Source organism: Equus przewalskii, chromosome 7 (assembly GCF_037783145.1).
Source record: "Equus przewalskii isolate Varuska chromosome 7, EquPr2, whole genome shotgun sequence".
Taxonomy (NCBI): Eukaryota; Metazoa; Chordata; class Mammalia; order Perissodactyla; family Equidae; genus Equus; species Equus przewalskii.
The window spans coordinates 55,712,157-55,732,432 of NC_091837.1; the positions used below are offsets into that span (position 1 = coordinate 55,712,157).

At 36.7% G+C, this 20,276-nt stretch overlaps 1 protein-coding gene across 6 annotated transcripts in view; it reads right to left on the reverse strand.

Moving 5' to 3' along the window:
* Positions 1–20,276, reverse strand: part of CCDC178 (coiled-coil domain containing 178) — a 394,579-nt gene that overhangs the window by 331,654 nt on the left and 42,649 nt on the right. For all 6 annotated transcript variants that reach the window (XM_008518186.2, XM_070627548.1, XM_070627547.1 and 3 more), the window contains 2 exons: positions 16,203–16,295; positions 10,601–10,740 (listed from right to left, as the gene is read on the reverse strand). In XM_008518186.2, the coding sequence (XP_008516408.2) occupies positions 10,601–10,740; positions 16,203–16,295 (233 nt within the window). The remainder of the gene's footprint in view (positions 1–10,600; positions 10,741–16,202; positions 16,296–20,276) is intronic.

Below are 20,276 nucleotides of genomic sequence, written 5' to 3' on the forward strand. Positions count from 1 at the left end.
AGGTGTCCAGTAGCCATTGGGTTTATGGGTCTCAGAAAAAAAGTGAAATCTGAGCTGGAAATTTCAATTTGGTATAAGCATGTAGTATATGAACAACATAAATTCACATAGGATCATCCAAGGGAGAGTAGAGTGAGAAGAGGACATCCTGGGGAGCACCAGTATTTCTTCTAACTGCCAGAGGAAATAATAGCCTGCCATGAAGACTGAAAGGGGTACCCACCAAAGTAGGATGAGAGTCTGTAGAGAGTCATGTTACAAGGGAAAAAAAACCCATAGGAAGATGATTTTTCCAGAAGGAGACGTGGTCAATAGTTTCATTTCCAACAATATACAATGGAAATGTGGAATTTTCCATTTTCTTCACTTACTTTAATTTGTATGCACATGTGCCTGTATATTTCAGTGTTGTATTCAACAACGCATCAGTTATTGCTATATAATAAACTACTTGTAAACTTAGTGACTAAAAACAATCCCCAATTTATTTGCTTGTAATTCTGTGGGTCACCAGTGTAAGCTGGGCTCAGCTGGGTATTTTGTTTTCTTAAATTGAGGTGACATTGGTTTCTAACATTACATAAAATTCAGGTCTATGTGATTATATTTCAACTTCTGTATAGACTGCATCATGTTCACCATCGAAAGTCTAGTTGCCATCTGTCATCGTACACATGTGCCTCTTTACCCCTTTCACCCAGCTGGGTGGTTTTTCAGTCTTGTTTGAGGTAACACATGTGGCCTCAAATTAACATAGTAGTCTGGCATCTTGACTCAAGATGGCCTCTCTCACAAGTCTGGTGGTTTGCAGTGGCTGTAGATTGGGTCTCTCTCTCTACTTGGACACTCATCCTCAAGGAGGCTAGATTAGGCTTCTTTACACGGGGAACTTACAACAGCAAGAGGGTGAAAGCAGACGCTTCAAGGCCTCTTGAGACTTTGCTTAGAAGTTGTATGACATTTCTTCTGATACCCCTGTTGTTCAAAACAAGCCACAAAGCCAGTCTATGTTTAAGAGTTAGGAGAAGAGGCTCTGCCTGTTAATGGAAGAAGGTATAAAGGAGGAGGGTAGCCATGTTTAATCCACCACTATCTTCCCTTTGACTCAAAGGATATACATGACTTCTGTATGCAAAATGGATCAAAGACCTAAATATAAGTGCTAAAACCATAAAACCCACGTAAGATAGGGGTAAAGCATCATGACCTGGGACTTTGCAATGAATTCTTATATATGACACCAAAAGTGTGAACAACAAAAGAAAACAAAGGATACTCTGAACTTAATGAATATTAAAACCTTTTGTGCATCAAGGGACATTATCAAGAAAGGGAAAGACAACCTACATAATGGGAAAAAAATGTCTGTAAATCACATATCTGATTAGGGACTAGTATCCAAAATATATAAAAAACTCTTACAACTCAATAACGAAAATAATGGAGCTATGAAAAACAATTTGGTGGTTCCTCAAAAAGCTAAACATAGAAGTACCATATGACAAAGCAGTTTTACCGCTGGGTAAAATATACTCAAAAGAATTGAAAACAGGTACTCAAACAAATCCTTGTACATGAAGGTTCATAGCAGCCCTATTTACAACGGACAAAAGGTGGAAATAACCCAAACGCCCATCAACAGATGGACAGAAAAACAAATTGTTGTATATACATACAATGCTATATTATTCAGTCACAAAAAGGAATGAAGTACTCTCACATGGTGCAATGTGGATGAACCTTGTGGGGACCTGAAATTGGCCACCCCAAGATATGTCTCTTTGGCATCAGGATTATTTGAGGCTGATTGCTTTTGATAAACTGGGACAGGGAAGGAGGCTCTGAGGAATGGAACTTGCCCCTTGTTAGGACTCATTTACGTTTGTAAGGTAAATCTCTATCTGTAAAGGTGCCTCCCTCTCTGTACCAGGAAGAAGAAAGGAGATGACCTTCTCTCTAAAAACTCTTAATCAATACCAAAGGCAAGGACTTAAAATCTGCATTTTTATTGTGCTAGTCTGGTAACCTCCTGTAACTAACTTCCCTCTCCCTCCCAACGTTGGCATTTCTTTAAGGATTAAGCATCTTTCCTTAGGCTAGGAACTGATTGCTGCTCACCTGTGACCACCCAGCTCAAGACAATAGACTTGCCTCCTGCTACGCCCTCTGAGACAGCAGACCCACTACCTGCTGCGTCCATCAAGCAATGTGCCAACAGGGCAATCTTGTGACTATCGTGGGAGGGACATTTCAATCACAGGTGAAACACCCTGTTTGGGGGTATATAACCACTATGTGCACCACTTCTTCGGTGTCCTTTCTTCCTTTGGGAATAAAGCCCCCAGGCCATGGTTCCTCATAAAGCTTTGTTTAATTTTCTCTTGCTATTCTGTCTCATGTGAATTTAATTCGTTCTCCAGCCAGACGAACCCCCATTTGGGAAGAGGAAATGTCTTCCTCCCCTACAACCTCAAAATGCCAGGCTCGTAAGAGAAGCCAGACACAAAAGATCACATACTCTATGATTCCATTCATACAAAAAGTCCAGAATAGGTAAATCCATAGAAGTAGAAAGCAGATTGTGGTTGCCAGGCCAGGGTAGAGAAGTGAATGGGGATTAATTCCTTCATGTGTATGGGGTTTTATTTTGGAGTGGTGAAAATGTTCTGGAACTAGATATCAGTGGTGACTGTGCAACACTGTGAATGTACTAAATGCCACTCAGTTATTCACTTTAAAATGGTTAATTTTAGATTATGTGACTTTCATCTCAATAAAAAAAAGCCTGAGGAAATTATAATAAAGTCTGGACTTTAGTTAGTAATACTGTATCAATATTGATTCATTGATTATATACATTTGTTATACCATACTATACTATACTAATGTAAGATATTAAAATAGCAAAAACTTGGTCCAGAGTATATATGAAATCTTGTATTATCATCCACATTTCTAAGTCTCAAATGGTTCTAAACTAAAGTTTATTTAACAAAAACCAATACTATTTAGGAGAACATAAGAAATTATTACCTAATTAAAAGAAAGAAAATGATGTTAAAGGGAAAAAAACGAATATGACTGTGGCTTTTGAGTCATGGAGTTAAACCCAATCAAATTAATATGAAACTCCAAAGTTTGTATGGGGATTGTAACATTTTGAACTAAAAAACAAGGGACAGTTCAAAACGCAAAGAAACTTCTGAGCTTCCAACTTATTATGGCAGAGTTGTGGACTGAATTGTGCCCCCACCCACCCAAATTCTTATGTTGAAGCCCTACTCTCCAGTGTGACTGTATTTAGAGATAGGGCCTTTAAGAAGATAAAGTTAAATGAGGTGATAAGAGTGGGGTCCAAATCCAATAAGGCTGGTGTTCTTATGAGAAGAGGAAGAGACACCAGAGCTCTCTCTCACCATGTGGGCGCAGAGGAAAGGCCGTGTGAGGACACAGCGTGAAGACGGCCGTCTACAAGCCAAGAAGACAACTCTCAACAGAAACCACCCCCTGACGACACTTCGATCTTGAATTTCTAGCCTCCAGAACCGTGAGAAAATAAATTTCTGTTGTTTAAGACCCCCAGTCTGCAATGTTTTGTTACGGCAGTGGGAACATACTAACACAGGAAACAGTCTGAGATAGCTACTCACATCTATTTCTTACGGAAATGAAAGCACTTCTTAGAGCCAAGAGCTCAGAAAATAGAGCAAAAAGAAGGAAAACAACAAATTAAGAAACTGTTCCCAGGGAGCAACTGAGTTCTAATCAAGAAATAGTTCCTGGTCCCAGATTTGGTAGACCTAACACCACGCGCTCTCAAAAATTTCAGAATTTTATGCATTACTGAAAGCCATGTGCCTTTCATTCCCCCTTTTTTTGAATAAGAGTGTTTATTGTGATGGTTCTGCCCCTGTTTCAGCAGTGTATGCTGAGTGTGCAGAAGCAGTATTTAACTTGTCATTTTCACTCACAGATCACTGGGTCAAAAGAAGCTGCACCCAAGGAACTTCATCGGCATCAGACCCGTTGCAGAAAATGTAATCATGGACTTCTGCAGGATTCCATAATGAAATAATACTTTTCGGGAGAAGGTGATTATAGGCTGCATTTGGATGGGTTGTTAATCATGTTGCCAATGGACTACCTGATAGACTGCCAGATAAATTACCCCCAAAGAGCCATGTCTCATGGTATTCACATCTTATCTAATACCCTACCACATTAACAGTAGAATTGACTTTGTGCTTTGCTTTGGCCAGTGAGACATCAGCAAACATGACATAAGCAAAGCTTTGTTTAGCACTTGCCCATTGAGGTTTGTCCTCTTGGAACACTCTCCCTGCCACCAGACATGTGAGCAAGGCCATCTTCATTACTATTCCCAGTTGAGTTAGCAGATGTGTGCATCACACGATTGGCCCCAGGCAAAAGCCAGCAAAATTGCCCAGCTGAGCCCAGAACAAACTGCTCAATGGTAACAAAATAAATGCTTATTCTAGCCACAGAATTTTAGCGTGTGTGTGTGGGAGTGGGAATAGATAACAACAACAACAACAAAATAATGGTTACTCTTCTGAAAGTATTTTTATTAGAATAATGGTGACAAAATCCAGAATGCAATGAATAAATGAGTAATTGGGAGGTGAGGAATCAGAGATACTAAATTTAGGCAACTCTTTTCAGATGCTAAGTGGAACGGGAAGAGAAAGAGAAAAGGGATATATTTAAAGGTATGTATAGGATAAAAACATTTTTCTTGAAAACAAGAGAAATCAATATTTTAAATGTTGAGAGGAGTGAGTTAAGAAAAAAGGAGATTTGGAAGACAGAACACCTGATGGAGCAAGAGCCTCGCAAAAGCAGAAGATGGAAAGCAGGTGAAGGGAGTAGCCATGGATTGGTGGGGGGAGGAAGTCTTCTATGGAAGGACAAAAGGAATAATGTTTGTGGAATTTAAGGATGTTCATAGGTGGGATAACAGGAGTTTGAGGTATTTCTGTTATTATCATATCTCCTATTTTCTTTGGGAAGTCAGAGACAAATGAGTAGTGAGGTGGAAGATTTGGAGGCTTAAACAAAGCAGGGGACTGGAGTAGCCACCACAGAATACTAGAGAAAGTTCTGGTTGACAAACAGAATAATTTCAGAGTGGTATTAAAGGTCTCATTGAGTTTGGAGACCATGAATGCATAATATCTCGTTTGGATTATTGTGTAATGTTCTCCAGCACTATTCAGCAATGTAGGTGCAGGATGGAGATAGCAGCCCATCAGAGAGTAGGATAAAGAAGTAAAAGACCGTGAGGCCAGCCCAGTGGTGCAGTGGTTAAGTGTGCATGTTCCTCTTCTGTGGCCCAGGGTTCGCTGGTTCGAATCCCGGGTGCGGACATGTCACCCCTTGGCACGCCATGCTGTGGTAGGCGTCCCACATATAAAGTAGAGGAAGATGGGCACAGATGTTAACTCAGGGCCAGTCTTCCTCAGCAAAAAGAGGATTGGCAGCAGTTAGCTCAGGGCTAATCTTCCTCAAAAAAATAAAAAGTAATAAATAAATAAAAAGAAGTAAAAGATCAAATAGACCAATTGGTGAGTGTTTTAAGAGATAAACTGACTAGGAAAGGAAGCAAAGAAAAATGGAGATGATAGAATGGGAAATAGTGGATATGTCAGAATTGGAACTGTCCTTAAGTTTCAAATGTGATAGAATAGAATTAAGAGAATGAGAAAACTCAAAAATATTGGAGATTAAGTAGAGTCAGATGATTAAATATTAGGTTTCAGAATTAAAAACGGATGTGAAACAGTATAAGCAAAGCAGTTTTCTGATTAGAATCATAAGCATTTCATGTTTTCTGGTCTCCATAGCTGACACACGCTAGGGCTAGATAACATACCAAAGTGGTAAAGGGCACGCTCTTAGTTGGCTAATACACCTGGTCTGGATGCTGGCTCTACAATTGACTGTGTGATCTTGGGAGAAGTCAGCCTTTGAAGTCATTTTCTTCATTTGTAACAGGGGATAATGGCAGTTTCTACCTCACAAGGTTTTGATATGGATTCAATAAAATCATGCATATTAAGTGTTTAATACAGCCTACGCTATATAGTAAGAACTTGATAAACATAGCTTTATTATCATTGTTATTGATATTATTTTTGTGCCATATATTCTGTACAATATAGTATTTGTAGAATATAGTATTTTAAAGAATGATTTCTATATACTTTCTCTCTATGCCATTCTTTTAAATCATGGTAGCATCTTAATAACTTATATTGATTAAATGAAGAGGAAAATTTCAGTTCAGTAGAGATCATCCCAAATTAAATAAAACCATCTCTAGTCCAGGAAGTCTACGAGAATGAGGTGGAAGAAAGATAAAACAAAAGCTTTTATTTGTATGAGAAGTTATCCAGGCGATTAGTTCCATCCTTTTGTAATGTTTTCTCATTCTTTGCAAAAACAAAATGTAGAGAAAATGTTCATAGCAAATCTACTCTGAAGAATTCTCCTTTCAAGATTCAGCATTGCAATTAAACTGCTGTAAGGGGATGGACAAGCTTATGGAAGACGCATCTTTGCTAATCACGGGCTCTATAGAATTCATTGTGACTACAATGGAAAGCACTGTGACACAATGGGCAAGCCAACTATAACGGCTGATCTGAAAAGACTGATCTTTCGTTCACCTAATGCATTCCATACCCAAAGTAGATGATGACTTTACAATTACTTATAGAGCTTTATCTAATAAAAGATTCAGATTAACCTGATTATAAAAAAAATAAGCATCATCCCAAAAAGAAACCCCACACTCATCAGCAGTCGCCTCTAGCCCTAGGAAATCCCCAGTCTGCTTTCTGTCTCTATAGACTTGCCTGTCTCAGATATGTCACATAAATGGGATCATATAATATGTGGTCTTTCGTGATTATGGTAATGGTTACACAACTCTGTAAATACACTAAAAACCATTGAATTGTACACGTTAAATGGCAAACTTTATGATATGTAAATTATCTCAATAAAGCTGTTTTAAAAAATCAAACAGCGTATAGAGAAACACAGTTGACAATCTAGACAAAAGTGAAACTGCTGCAAATTAAAAGAAGAGGAAAAACTGCTGGCCTAGAGAGGGCATCACTTTCTTCCTCCCTGTGCTTGGCCCCATCCCAATCCCACCATAAATGCACTCCTTGCAGTCTCCAGTAAAAATTCAACCTCAGTGGGGGGAAACATCACTATGGATTGAACAAATTCAAAGTCAAGAACATTATTTCAGCTAAATTTTCGGATTTGCGGGCCTCAGCAGGAGAGACTAAAATAAGGCTGTACTTGGGCAAACACTCTCTTCTCTTTTGCTGGCTGATGGACACTTCATGGACCAGACTGTCCTCATCATTGCACCAGGCTTTTTCAACAATTGGAGTAATAAAACATGAGATTTGGGGAATTTAGAGAAAGAATTATTAATCAGTTGCCTGCGTTGACTCCTAACCCTAAAATCCAGAGGAATCAGGTAATCTGCAAGTCAAAATAAAGTTTACGTGGTGCAACTCCTTATGGGATTACAATGGAATTTGGGGCAGAGGCTCCAGCTGGTAATCACCAAGTTGTTTTCCTCTGCCTTGCTTTGCTCTCTGCAGACATAATCACCCTGGGAACTGGTGGAGCAGTAAACCCTGTTGTTCCCCAGCACTAAAGAGGTACAAGACAGTCCTGGGGATTATAGGCAATGACTGAATAAAACTGGAAAATGTTAGTCTGTTCTCAAAGGTACCATCAGTTGATAGCTTTTATTGGGTAAAACGTTTTTAAGTGGTAAAAACGTTGAGAAGAAGTGTCCTTTTCGTTCAGGTATTTCTGGAATTATTAAAATGCACCCAGACATACGCTTACAAAAATTTAGTATTTTCTGCAGGAAGATTATTCATTTTAAATATTTATTACACAAGTAACCCACTTTATTTGAACCTAGGTTTTATGCTTAGGTTAACTAATTCTTAATTATGATCTATAGGAAAATATCATACATAACTTACCATAAAAATCCATATGTGTTTATCTTTTTGGAAATAATAGATCCTATTAGCTTTTGTTTACAAAAATTCACAAGCTATTTTTGAAAGATTTCTCTCAAATCTTGCTTCCTTAATTTTTATTTTTGAAGAAAGACTATGAATGTAAAGTTGTCTAACTAATATTACCAAAAATTCATTTTTCCAAATCATAATGGGAACTTCTTTTCTCATTTTAGTAGGTTAGTCAGAAAAAAAAAATCATCTTTAAAGAAGATAGGTGGCTACTCCAGTCCCAAAATATTAACTCAAATGTAGGTAACTAAGTGTCCGATCAATAGTTGTGGTGACCTAAACAAAAATCCAGCATAAGAAACATAAATAAATAAACTCTATTTACCACTTCAACACTAGCAAATTAACTACCAAATATATAGTTAATAAGAAAATGGAATAACTTTTTTTTAATTTCAGAAAATAGAAAGTCTACAACAGGTCTTGAATTTTTTTTTAAAAAAGGTTATGAGCATTTATTTCACAATGAATCTTTCACATAAAGTTTATATGTATATCATGTTTATTTACTTGTAAACATATTATTATCATTATTACAGCTTTTTTCTAGAAGTGTATATATCTGACATTGTTATTTTGCATGCTTCATGTTGTCAAAATGCCAAGTAACACTCTACGTTAACGAGAATTAAGGCCTGCTTTTGCCCGTTAGGGTCATAAAAGAGAGGCTGAAATGGGCTTTGGAGTCAGAAGGAACTCAGCTCAAATTCCAAGTGTAATGCTTACTACCCTCAACAGTAAAGGAGGATTCCTGTAAAGGACAAATACAGAAATATGCATTTGTTAAGTGCCTGGAAAATAGTCGCTATTTGGTAAGTAGTAGCTCTTACTATATTGGGTGGATAGTAAGATGTATCTATGCAAGAAAGTTTCTGCTCCAGGTTCTCATTTATTGTTTCACTCAACAGCCGTTTACTGAGCGCCTAGTATGTATTAGGCTCTGAACCAGGAACCAGAGGACAGTCTAAGCAAGTCGCCCTGGTGCTTGTCTCCTTAGAGCTTTTCTACTTATTCAGTTGGCTCAATTACATAATATATTAACATAATGAAGGCTCTGTTTTCAGTTGTTCTGAAGATAAGCTGTAAAATAGCTTGCTCTGTGAATAATTTTACCTAAACCAATCTTTTAATTGGCCCATTGTCCATAGTATTCAGCAGTTTACCCATTGCTCAGACCCGAGGGGGACTGGGTAAAGAACATGGGCTTTAACAACAGCGTGCTCAAATCCCAAGTCCGCTTTGTGACCTCGAACAGTTTCTGAGCTATTTTAAATTATCATTTCCCCATCTATCAATTAGATATAACAATAACCATTCAACAATAGTCTTGAGGTCTAAAGAGAAATAACATAGTAAAACATGGTGTCTGATTTATATTAGGTTTTTAATAAATAATAACCATTATAATTGTTTATTAAAACACCCATGAATCTATTTTCATCATTTTTAACAACATGACTAACTGTTAATTGATGTGTACAGCATATCATATCAATAAATATTAATTCTCTTCTATGTACTTATACTCTTCAAGGCCCAGGGCACCACCAGACCTGTGACCTGCAAAGCTATCCTGAAGGGGTAGTCTGATTTCAAGCAACAAAGAAGCAACAGATGTAATGATAATAATATAGAGTGATATAAATAATATTACAGAAATAACAACAGCTAATATATACTAAGTGTATCTCATATGCTGGCACTTCAACATAGTACCTCCATTCCCATCCAAGGTCACAGAATGTGTGGCCCTAGAGCCTGCAATCTTAACTACCGCACTCCAGTGCGGCTCGAAGGAGAGAACACCCTGGACCAAGCATCGTCAGTAACTTATCAGAATTTTTTCAGAGCCGGATCTAGTAACAGTGGTGGAGGAAGACAGATAGCACAGGTCTCTGGCAAACTTATCTTCCTGATTGAGCAGTCTAATTGTCCATTAATTGCTCAGAAATATAATCTTAATAAAAGGTTTGAAGAAGTTTTTATCATTCCTAAATCAACCTTTGAAAATAATTGAAAGTTACACTGATTTCGAGATTGAATTCCCTTCAGAATAATAAAGGCATACTTGAACAGGTTAAAAAGACAAAGAAAGAAGCATTATACCCTATTAAATATTTCTTTAGAACAAAATAACTCATTAAAAGGGCACTCTGTCCTTTTATACGCCAATTTACTCATCTAATCATCTAATCAGTTTACTGTCCTTAAAAAGGATGTAAATACTATTTAATTTACTAGTCAAGTTGGCTTATGGAAATTACGACTTCGCTTGATTGCCTCTGGATAAAGAACAAACAAGTAGGAAAAAAACGAATAAGGTCGTTTCACCCTTCTGAAGTGAGACTATCAAAAACATGTCTAGATTAGTAAATTATGGAACTGAGCAAAGATTCCACAAAGTATTCCAAGGACCATTAAAAAATAACTCCCTGGGTTCTTTAAGTTACAGACCCTTACAGACTCTACAAACTTACAAAAATGTTAGCATTTTAAATGTCATTTACCTGTTTCAAATGCTCCTGTATTTTAGACTCCACATCTTCAATGTGTGAAATCATTTTGTTGACACATGGTGCTGGGATGTTTACTAAAGCACAGCTGTGACGTCGACATGGGTAGCTAAAGTAAATGCCTTTATTCACCCCTAAAGATAAAGCAGCCAGAGGAAGTGAGTTAGCAGCTATATGCAGAGTAGGAAATGTTGATGTTCAGAATTGCAAAAAGTATTCTGCTTTATTAATACTAATCCTCAAACTTTCTTTAATAAACAGATTGATAAATATGTCAGAGAACTATAGAATGAAACTTCAAAAAATCTAAAACCTAAAATAATCATTTATGACTTAAAATGGAACAAATAAAAATGAACCTAAGAAGCAAGAATAAAACTTCAAGTAAAGTTAAAAAGTTAAACTGTTCCACAGCATCGTTATCTAACTATTGAAAAAAATAATAACAAAAAAGGCAGAAAACTAGTTAATCCATTTGTCTCTAAATAGATCTTAAATCACTTAAAAAATGACTTTGAAATATATTTTAAATTCTCCCTTCAAAGAGATTCCACATCTTCCCATGTAAATAACATCCAACCACTCAAGCATCAAAGAAGTTCTTCCTTCAATCCAGCATGAGTTTCTCTTGCTGAAAAAAATGAAAGCAGGTTCCCTTCATCCTCATAATAACCTCATTTTCTACCTTCCATTTCTGAAAATTGGAGTCTCCTGCGCAGAGTGATTGATGTTCTCACTATAGCATTCAAGTTGTACTCATCAGAAAATCCACTCAGTCCGATGTGCCTCAGTGATTCTAATCCTTGGCATGTCCTGAATCAACTGAAGGTTGCAGAAGCACAGCAAAGTTGTCCATGAAACTCTACTGAAGTGCTTACTTGCATTCCTTTGGCCTCTAAGAACCCTATTGGGCTGGATTATAGGTTCAATCACGGATCTTAAATGCAAGACACAAATAGGCTCAGTGCCTCAATGAGAATGGTGTATTGTCCTCATTTCAGTTGACCTTGAGGCACTTAGAAGTAATGCTGTTGCCTTCAGGCTAGATCTTTTGTTTCAACATTAACCCATAGAGATGGTAAATATTTCAGATATTTTCATTTAAACTGCAATCTTTTAAGTATCTTTTAAATGAAGTCTCATAATATCCTCCTACAAAAACACAATCTTTGTGAAAATGGCATATTTGTTTCATTTACAAATAAAAGCATTTACTCTAGCTCATACATATCTAACGTTTTTTTGGGAACTAAAAATATTAGCCAAACGTGGGACTATGCTAAGTATTTTTGATGTCACATTTTATTTAATCTTCATAACAATCTTATAAAACGGATTATCTTGATTTCATATACGAGGAAACCAAGGCTTAGACAAGCTTTCCAATGTGTCCAGCTCCACGGAGTTAGTAGCTGTGAGAGCCAGGACTTCCACTATATCTCCCTGGCTATTGATTGTAAGCTATACAATGAAGGTTGTTTTTATTTTTTTTTTTAACTGGCAAAATAAAGAGAGGCAGTCCTAAAAATATATTCCAGGGCATCTCAAGTGTTTCACACATCACTTGTTTTTGAAGTTTGAATATTCCTTCAGTCTCTTCAAAATCTACAATTTCATTTATTTTTGGCTTCCCTTAAGGAATCACAGGTCTCCCTACTACTATGCCTGCCCACTTCCTACAGCTATTATCCTATACTAAATTTTGCTTTAACTAATAATTTTTTTCAAATGAGCAATCTATACTAGCAGCCACAATATCCTCATATCTTGACTGATGAGGATCAAGAGTGCCCCAGGGAAAGAAGCCCAAGGTGTCCTGTCCTACTGATCTGTATCATCCTCCGGGAAGCATAGGAGGTCCTGACTTAATCCAATCTGATTCTTAGCTAAAGTTATAGGACCACCCAATAACCAGACCCCACCCGCACTGATACCATTTTAACAACTTTTTCATGATCTTTCCTTTGTCTGGTAAAGAAATAACTCACATATTCATGTCTTATAAATTTAGCCCTGCCCTCAAACCATTGCAGCTCTTACTGCCCATCGGTCCTGTCCCCATGCCTGCAGCTCTTTACTGCCCATGGGTCCTGTCCCCATGCCTGCAGCTCTTATTGTCTATGGGTCCTGTCCCCATGCCTGCAGCTCTTATTGTCTTTTGGTCCTGTCCCCATGCCTGCAGCTCTTTACTGCCCATGGGTCCTGTCCCCATGCCTGCAGCTCTTACTGCCCATGGGTCCTGTCCCCATGCCTGCAGCTCTTATTGTCTTTTGGTCTTTTCCCCATGCCTGCAGCTCTTTACTGCCCATGGGCCCTGTCCCCATGCTACTCCATGTTATTCTCTGAATAAAAGAGCACTACTGCCAGAACTTGAGAGTCTAAGAAATCTTTCTTTTGACTCCTTGACTCACCGAGCCTGCATCATTGATCTCTTCTTCAAATTGCAACTTCTAGGCGCATATTAACATTCTTCTTACATGGCTCCTTCACTATGAGGAACTCTTGAATCTTTCAGACATTTGAGTGCATCTATGGCACTTTCTATTTGTCTTTATTAGAACTCGCATTGCACTTAGCTGTATCACACGTATCTGTTTCCCCATCTATCTTCCCCATGAAGTTTTGCATTTTTTATGGAAAGAAACTATGTTTAGCCTTAAAAAATGCTGAATAAATGAATGAATGGATAAATTCCTCTATTTTTTATCTTACCACACTGTAAACTGGCTTCTGTTCTCTCAACTTTATGGAATCTTCATTCATAAACCCCACTAATCATTATTTCTACTACCATCTCTGAAGGACGAACTGATACAGAATTCGTCCTCTAGTTATAAACAACTCTAAAACTGGAAAAAACATACGAGATAACTGTTTTCAGACATTAGAAAATAGTAATGCAAGGCTTTGAGTCCTAAGAAAAGCAAATCCATGAAGTTGAGCCCCATAATCACAAAGTTCTCTGCCAAGGGACAATTTCTCAACTGCAATATAGAGATCTGAGGACAGAGCACAGCATGGAAGTCCTGGTGAGCAAGGGACAAAGATAAGTGTCATAGGCAGCAGAATTATCTAGAATCTTCATGGCAGGGAACTGAAGAAGACAGAGCAGTACAGAGAAGGGCCCCCATAAATCCATGTAAGCATACTCTCTGAATCTGTAGATGAGGGTTAGACTGTGTGTGTGTGTGTGCAGAGCAAAATTACTTGAAGATTGAGCATATGCTATGGGATTGAGAGAGGAACAGAAATACTAGAGGCTGAATTGTGTTGATGAAAAAGTATTGGCAAGAGACGGGGAGAAAACTTAGAGGTCCAGTGCTGACAGAATGGAGAGCTCATCAACACCTTAACAACCTTGACCTTTAGCTGAGATACCAGAAAAGTCACATCTTAGGAGTAAGGACTGTACATTAGAGTAAGACCTCCTCTAGATCTACCCTAAAAGTCTAAAATCAAGCTATGATAGAATATGCAGAGATAGAGAATTCAGCTAAATTAGAGAGGATTGGTAAATGCCTTGGGTTTTTTATACATCTGCATAAAATCAAGCGTTCACCAGTTTAAGTTGATCAAATGGTAACTGAGCTGCCTGCTGGAAAAAGAATCAATTCTCTTCAGAGAAGGATAACAGAATCCAGTCTTTACACTGGATACACAAATTTTCAGTACTGAATCATACAAGGAAACAAAGAAATGTGTTTTAATAGTCTAGAAAAAAACTGAACCCAAGATAGCCCAGAATTTGTATTTAGCAGACAAAAATTTTAAAGTAGCTACTAAAAATACAGTCAAACAGGGAAAGAAAAAAATAGGTTCAAGTAATTGAAGGAAAATAAAGTCTTAATAAGTGAACATATGGGGAGTCTCAGTAGAGAAATGGAAACTATGAAAAAGAACCAAATGGAAAGTCTAAAACTGAAAAGTATGAAAATTTAAATAAAAAAAACTGGTTTGACTTAGCAACAAATTAGATATGGCGGAGTAAAGATGAATTGATAGAAATTATCCAAACTGAAGTACAGAAAGAAAAATAAAAAAACCCAAACAAACAGATCCTCAAGGAATTGTGGGACAAAAATCAAATAGTTTAACACGTGTGAGGTGGAGGTTCTGGAAGAAGAGAGTGAAATTTGGAGTGAAAGATATTTGTGGAAATAACAGCCAAAAAATTTCAAAATTTGATGGAAAACATTGACTTACACCTCTAAGTGGTTCAGTAAATCCCAAACAAATAAAGTGTAAAGAGAATTATACCTGGGAGCACCACAGAAAACCAACAATAAAGAGGAAATTTTTAAAGGTGCCAGAAAACAAAAAGACACATTACATAAGGGAGACATGGATATGAATAACCATTACATTTCTCATCAGAAACAATACAGGATAGAATATAATAGAAAAATATCTTTAAAATGCATGTAGGCAGGCAGGAAAAAAGGAAGGAAGGAAGGGAGGGAAGGAGGGAGGGAGAAATATTAAAGAAAAAATAATAAATTACACTTCATCAAAATCAAAACATTCAGCTCCTCAAAATGACATTATAATAAATGAAAAGGTAAGCAAGAGAATGGGAGGAAATATATATATATCTGACAAATGACTTATACCTAGAATGTGTGAAGAAAATTTACAACTTCCTATACAGGAAGACAACCCAATAAAAAATGGGCATAAGATTTGGATTCTTCCAAAAGACAACATACAAATAACTAGTAAGCATGTAAAAATATGCTCAACATCATCAGTCATCAAGAAAGTGCAAATTTAACTCAAAGTACGGAACCATTTCACAATCACTATAATGCCTAAAATTAAAATGTCATCAAAGCCAGTATTAATGAGGATATGGAACAGCTGGAACTCATACATTTCTGATAGAAACGCAAAATCAAGATTAAAATGTTTTGGTAAATATAAAGAGTTCTCTACCAGAATGATCTGGGATGAAACAAATATGAACCCCTATACATTTCCTCATCTCTTTCTACCTCTTTCTGCATACAATATCAGAAATACTTTCAGAGATAATGTTTTATGAACTCCCAATGAACAAATTTTAATTCTAGATTTCACACCCAAAACATTCATCCTTTTCTTTCTCTTCTAAAAAACATATTCTCAATGAACCAGAAAGGTTCTAGTACCTGACATTCTCAGAATGAGAACAAAGAAAACGTTTATTTTAAAAATTCATACATTCCTCATAGGCAAGACCTAGTGGCCTAGTGGTTAAGTTCCACATGCTCCACTTCAGCAGCCCAGGTTCAATTCCTGGGTGTGGACCTACACGTCTCTGTTAGCAGCCATGCTGTGCTGGTGACCCACATACAGAAAAATAGAGGAAGCTTGGCACAGATGTTACCCCAGGAAAAAAAATTCATACATTTCTGAAATTGTGAACAATTCTTATGAACAAAATTGTTATTAACAATATATTACAATATTGTATTCTTAATATTACATAGCACTACTGTGTTAACTATTAATGATATTAAGGTTTGTTAATAAAAATACAATATTGTCATCACAAACTAATGAGTGAATATAAATATAGCTTACATAGGTTATTATACAATTTACATTCAGTCCTCACCTGCAGTATTTGTCATTTTACTTTCATGAAAAATCTCAACAGTTTCCTTAGGAGGACCAAACAGAACCAAAGCTTGTGACGTTGCATTGTCTTCTAAAAAGAAAACAAAACTTTCAGTGAACAGTTAGTACAAATTTTTTAAATAAGCAAAATAATGTACAAAACTATGTTGTGAAATTGTTGTCCTTGATAAAGCAACTATAACACAAATATTAACTAAAACCCACAAGAGAATATCTTTAGAAGTTTTCTCTGTTTTCTTCAATTGGCTTAACTCTCACAAGAAGGTATTCAAAATAGCATGCAGCTATTAAAAGCAAACAGAGGAACTGTCCAGAGTGACGGCACCAAAACTGCAGAGTAGGAGACCCCAGCCTCCATGCCCCAACAAAGATCAACAACTAGATAGTTTTCCACAAACAAAAATAGCCCTGGGGGAGCCCAGCAATCCACTCAAGAAACTTCAGCAATATAGAGGAACAAAAAACCTGGAAAAAAACACACACAAAGGGAAGGAAGATAGTTTAATTTTGCCTGCATCATCCCGTCCCCCAGGCAGACACTGCTTGGCATCAAGAGGGAACATTCCAACTTGAAAATAGTTCCCCTCCCTGGGAAAGAGAGAACAGGGTGAGTGACCAGCTTTCCCACCCTTTGGGGGCACTCCTTCAGTTTCATCCCACCAAGAGACTAGCAAAGCTGAGATGTATAGAGATAGCTTAGAACAAGGAAGAAAGACAGAGGCTATCAATATCAGTCATGCAGAGGAAGTGAACACAGCTCCCAATGGCCTGCTCTGCAAACGACCCCAGCAACTTTGCCAGCAAAGTATCTTTCAGAAATGAAGTAGAGAGAAAGAGTTTCCCAGACAAACAAGAGCTGAGGGAGTTCATCACCACTAGACCTGCCTTAAAAGAAATGCTGAAAGGAGTTCTTCAGGCTGAAATGAAAGGACTCTAATTAGTAAAATGAAAACATATGAAAATATAAAACACACCATTAAGATAAGCATAGAGTCAAATTCAGAATACTCCAGTAATGTAAATATGGTGGTGTGTTAATCACTTAACTCTAGTATAAAGGTTAAAGGACAGAAGTATTAAAATTAGCTATAGCTTCAAAAATTAATAAACACACAATCTTAAAAAATGTAAATCGTGACATCAAAAACATAAAATGTGGGGGCCTGCATCGTGGCATAGAGGTTAAGTTTCGCATGGTCGACTTTGGTGGCCCAGATCCCAGGGGGCAGACCTTTAACACTCATCAGCCATGCTGTGGCAGTGACCACGTGTAAAGTGGAGGAAGATTGGCACAGATGTTAGCCTAGGGCTAATCTTCCTCCAGTAAAAAAAGAGGAAGATTGGCAATAAATGTAAGCTCAGGGCTAATCTTCAGAAGGAAAAAGAAAAAACCCATAACATAAGGGGGAATAAAAAGGTAGAGTTTTTGTATATGATTGAAGTTAAGCTGTAATCATGTTAAAATAGACTGTTATAGCTATAAAATGTTTCATGTAAGTCTCAAGGTAAGCACAATGCAAAAATTTACAGTAGAAACACACACACACACAAAGAAGGGAATCAGAGTATACCACTATGGAAAATCATCAATTCACAAAGGAAAACAGCAAAAGAGGAAGCAATGAACAAAGGAACTACAAAACAGGCAGAAAATAATCAACAAGATGCATTAGTAAGTCCCTACCTATCAATAATCACTTTAAATGTAAATGGATTAAATTCTCCAATTGAAAAGCAGAGAGTGGCTGAATGGATTAAAAAAAAAAAACCAACTATACGCTACAACAAGAGACTGATTTTAGCTATAAGGACACATATAGGCTCAAAGTGAAGGGATGGAAAAAGATATTCCATGCAAATGAAAACCAAAAGAGATCAGAGGTGGCTATACTTATATCAGACAAAACAATCCCATTTACAATAGCATGAAAAGGATAAAATACTTAATAATAAATTTAACCAAGAAACTGAAAGCTCTATACACCAAACACTATAGGACACTGAAGAAAGAAATTGAAGAACACAAACAAATGGAAAGATGTCTCATGTTCATGGATCAGAAGAGTAGATATTGTTAATATGTCCATTCAATTCAATCCTTATCAAAATTCCAATGGCATTTCTCACAGAAACAGAAATAGAAAAAATAATCCTAAAATTCATATGGAAACACAAAAGATCCCATATAGCCAAAGTAATCTTGAGAAAGAACAACAAAGCTGGAGGCATCACACTTCCTTATTTCAAAATATATTACAAAGCTATAACAAACAAAATAGCAAGGTACTGGCATAAAAACAGACACACAGATCAATAGAACAGAACACAGAGCCCAGAAATGAACCAATGCATATATGATCAACTAATATTTGTCAAGGGAGCCAAGAATACTTAACGAGGAAAGACAGTCTCTTCAATAAATGGTGTTAGGAAATTTGACAATCACATGCAAAAGAATGAAACTGGACCCCTATATTACACCACTCACAAAATTAACTTAAAATTAGTTAAAAACTTAAATGTAAGACCTGAAACCTTAAAACTCCAAAAGAAAACATAGGGAAAAAGCTCCTTGACATTGATCTTAAGGATCTTTTTGATATGACACCAAAAGCACAACCAACTAAAACAAAAATCAACAAGTGGGACTAGATCAGGCTAAAAAGCTTCTGCACAGCAAAAGAAACAACCAACATAATGAAAAGGCAACCTACAGAATGAGAGAAAATATTTTCAAACCATTTATCTGATAAGAGGTTAATATCCAAAATATATAAAAAACTCATACAACTCAAAAGCATAAAAACAAATAATCCAACTAAAAAATGGGCAAAACGCCTGAGTAGACAGTTTTCCAAAGACGACATACAGATGGCCAACAAGTACATGAAGAGATGTTCAACATCACTAATTATCTGGCAAATACAAATCCAAACCACAATGAGATATCACTTCACACTTGTTAGAATGGCTATTATCAAAAAGGCAAGAGATAACAAATGCTGGCAAGGATGTGGAGAAAAGGGAACCCTTGTACACTGTTGGCATGAATATAAATTTGTATAGCCACTAACGAAAACAGTATGGAAGTTCTTCAAAAAATTAAAAAGAGAACTGCCATGTGATCCAGCAATCCCATTCTGGGTATATATCCAGAGGAAATAAAATCACTATCTTGAAGTGATATCTGTATTTCTCTGTTCAATGCAGCATTATTCATAATAGCTTTGACATGGAAACAACCTCAGTGTCCATCTGTGGATGAATGGATAAAGAAAATGTGGTAGATGAATATACAATGGGATATTGTTCAGCCATAAAAAGCAAGAAAATTCTGCCAATCGCAACAGCACAGATGGACCTTGAGGGAATTATGCTAAATGAAGTAAGTCAGACAAAGGCAAATACCATATGCTCTCACTTATATGTGGAATCTAAAAAGCTAAACTCATAGAAACAGAGAGTAGAACAGTGGTTGCCAGGGGCTGGGTGATGATATTGGTTAAAGGGAACAAACTTCCAGTTATAAGAGGAATAAGTTCTGAGGATCTAATGTCCAGCATGGAGACTATAGCTAAAAATGTTGTATTGTGTACTTGAAAGTTGCTATGAGAGTAGATTTTAAATGTTCCTCTCATAAGAACAAGAACAAAATAGTACTTATGTGAAGTGAAGCACGTGTCCAATAATCTTATTGTGGTAAACATTTCACAATATATACATGTATCAAATTATCACATTTGTACACATTAAACTTATGCAATGTTAGATGTCAAATGTATCTTAATAAAGCTGGAAAAATAAAATAAAAAAATAGAAGCAAACAGCAAATAGATAAATCATTATGTGCTGATATAGAGTAGTCCAAGCTACACTGTTAAGTGAAAAGTAACGAGACAAAAATTTGTATGTACCTTTGTGACCACTTTTTGGTTTTTTTAAAAAAAGATGCAGAGACATCTATGGACAGATAGGTATTGTAAATGCATTTAAAATTCACAGATCAAGAAACTGTTAGGACTAGTTATCTTTGGAAAGAGGAAATGGAGAG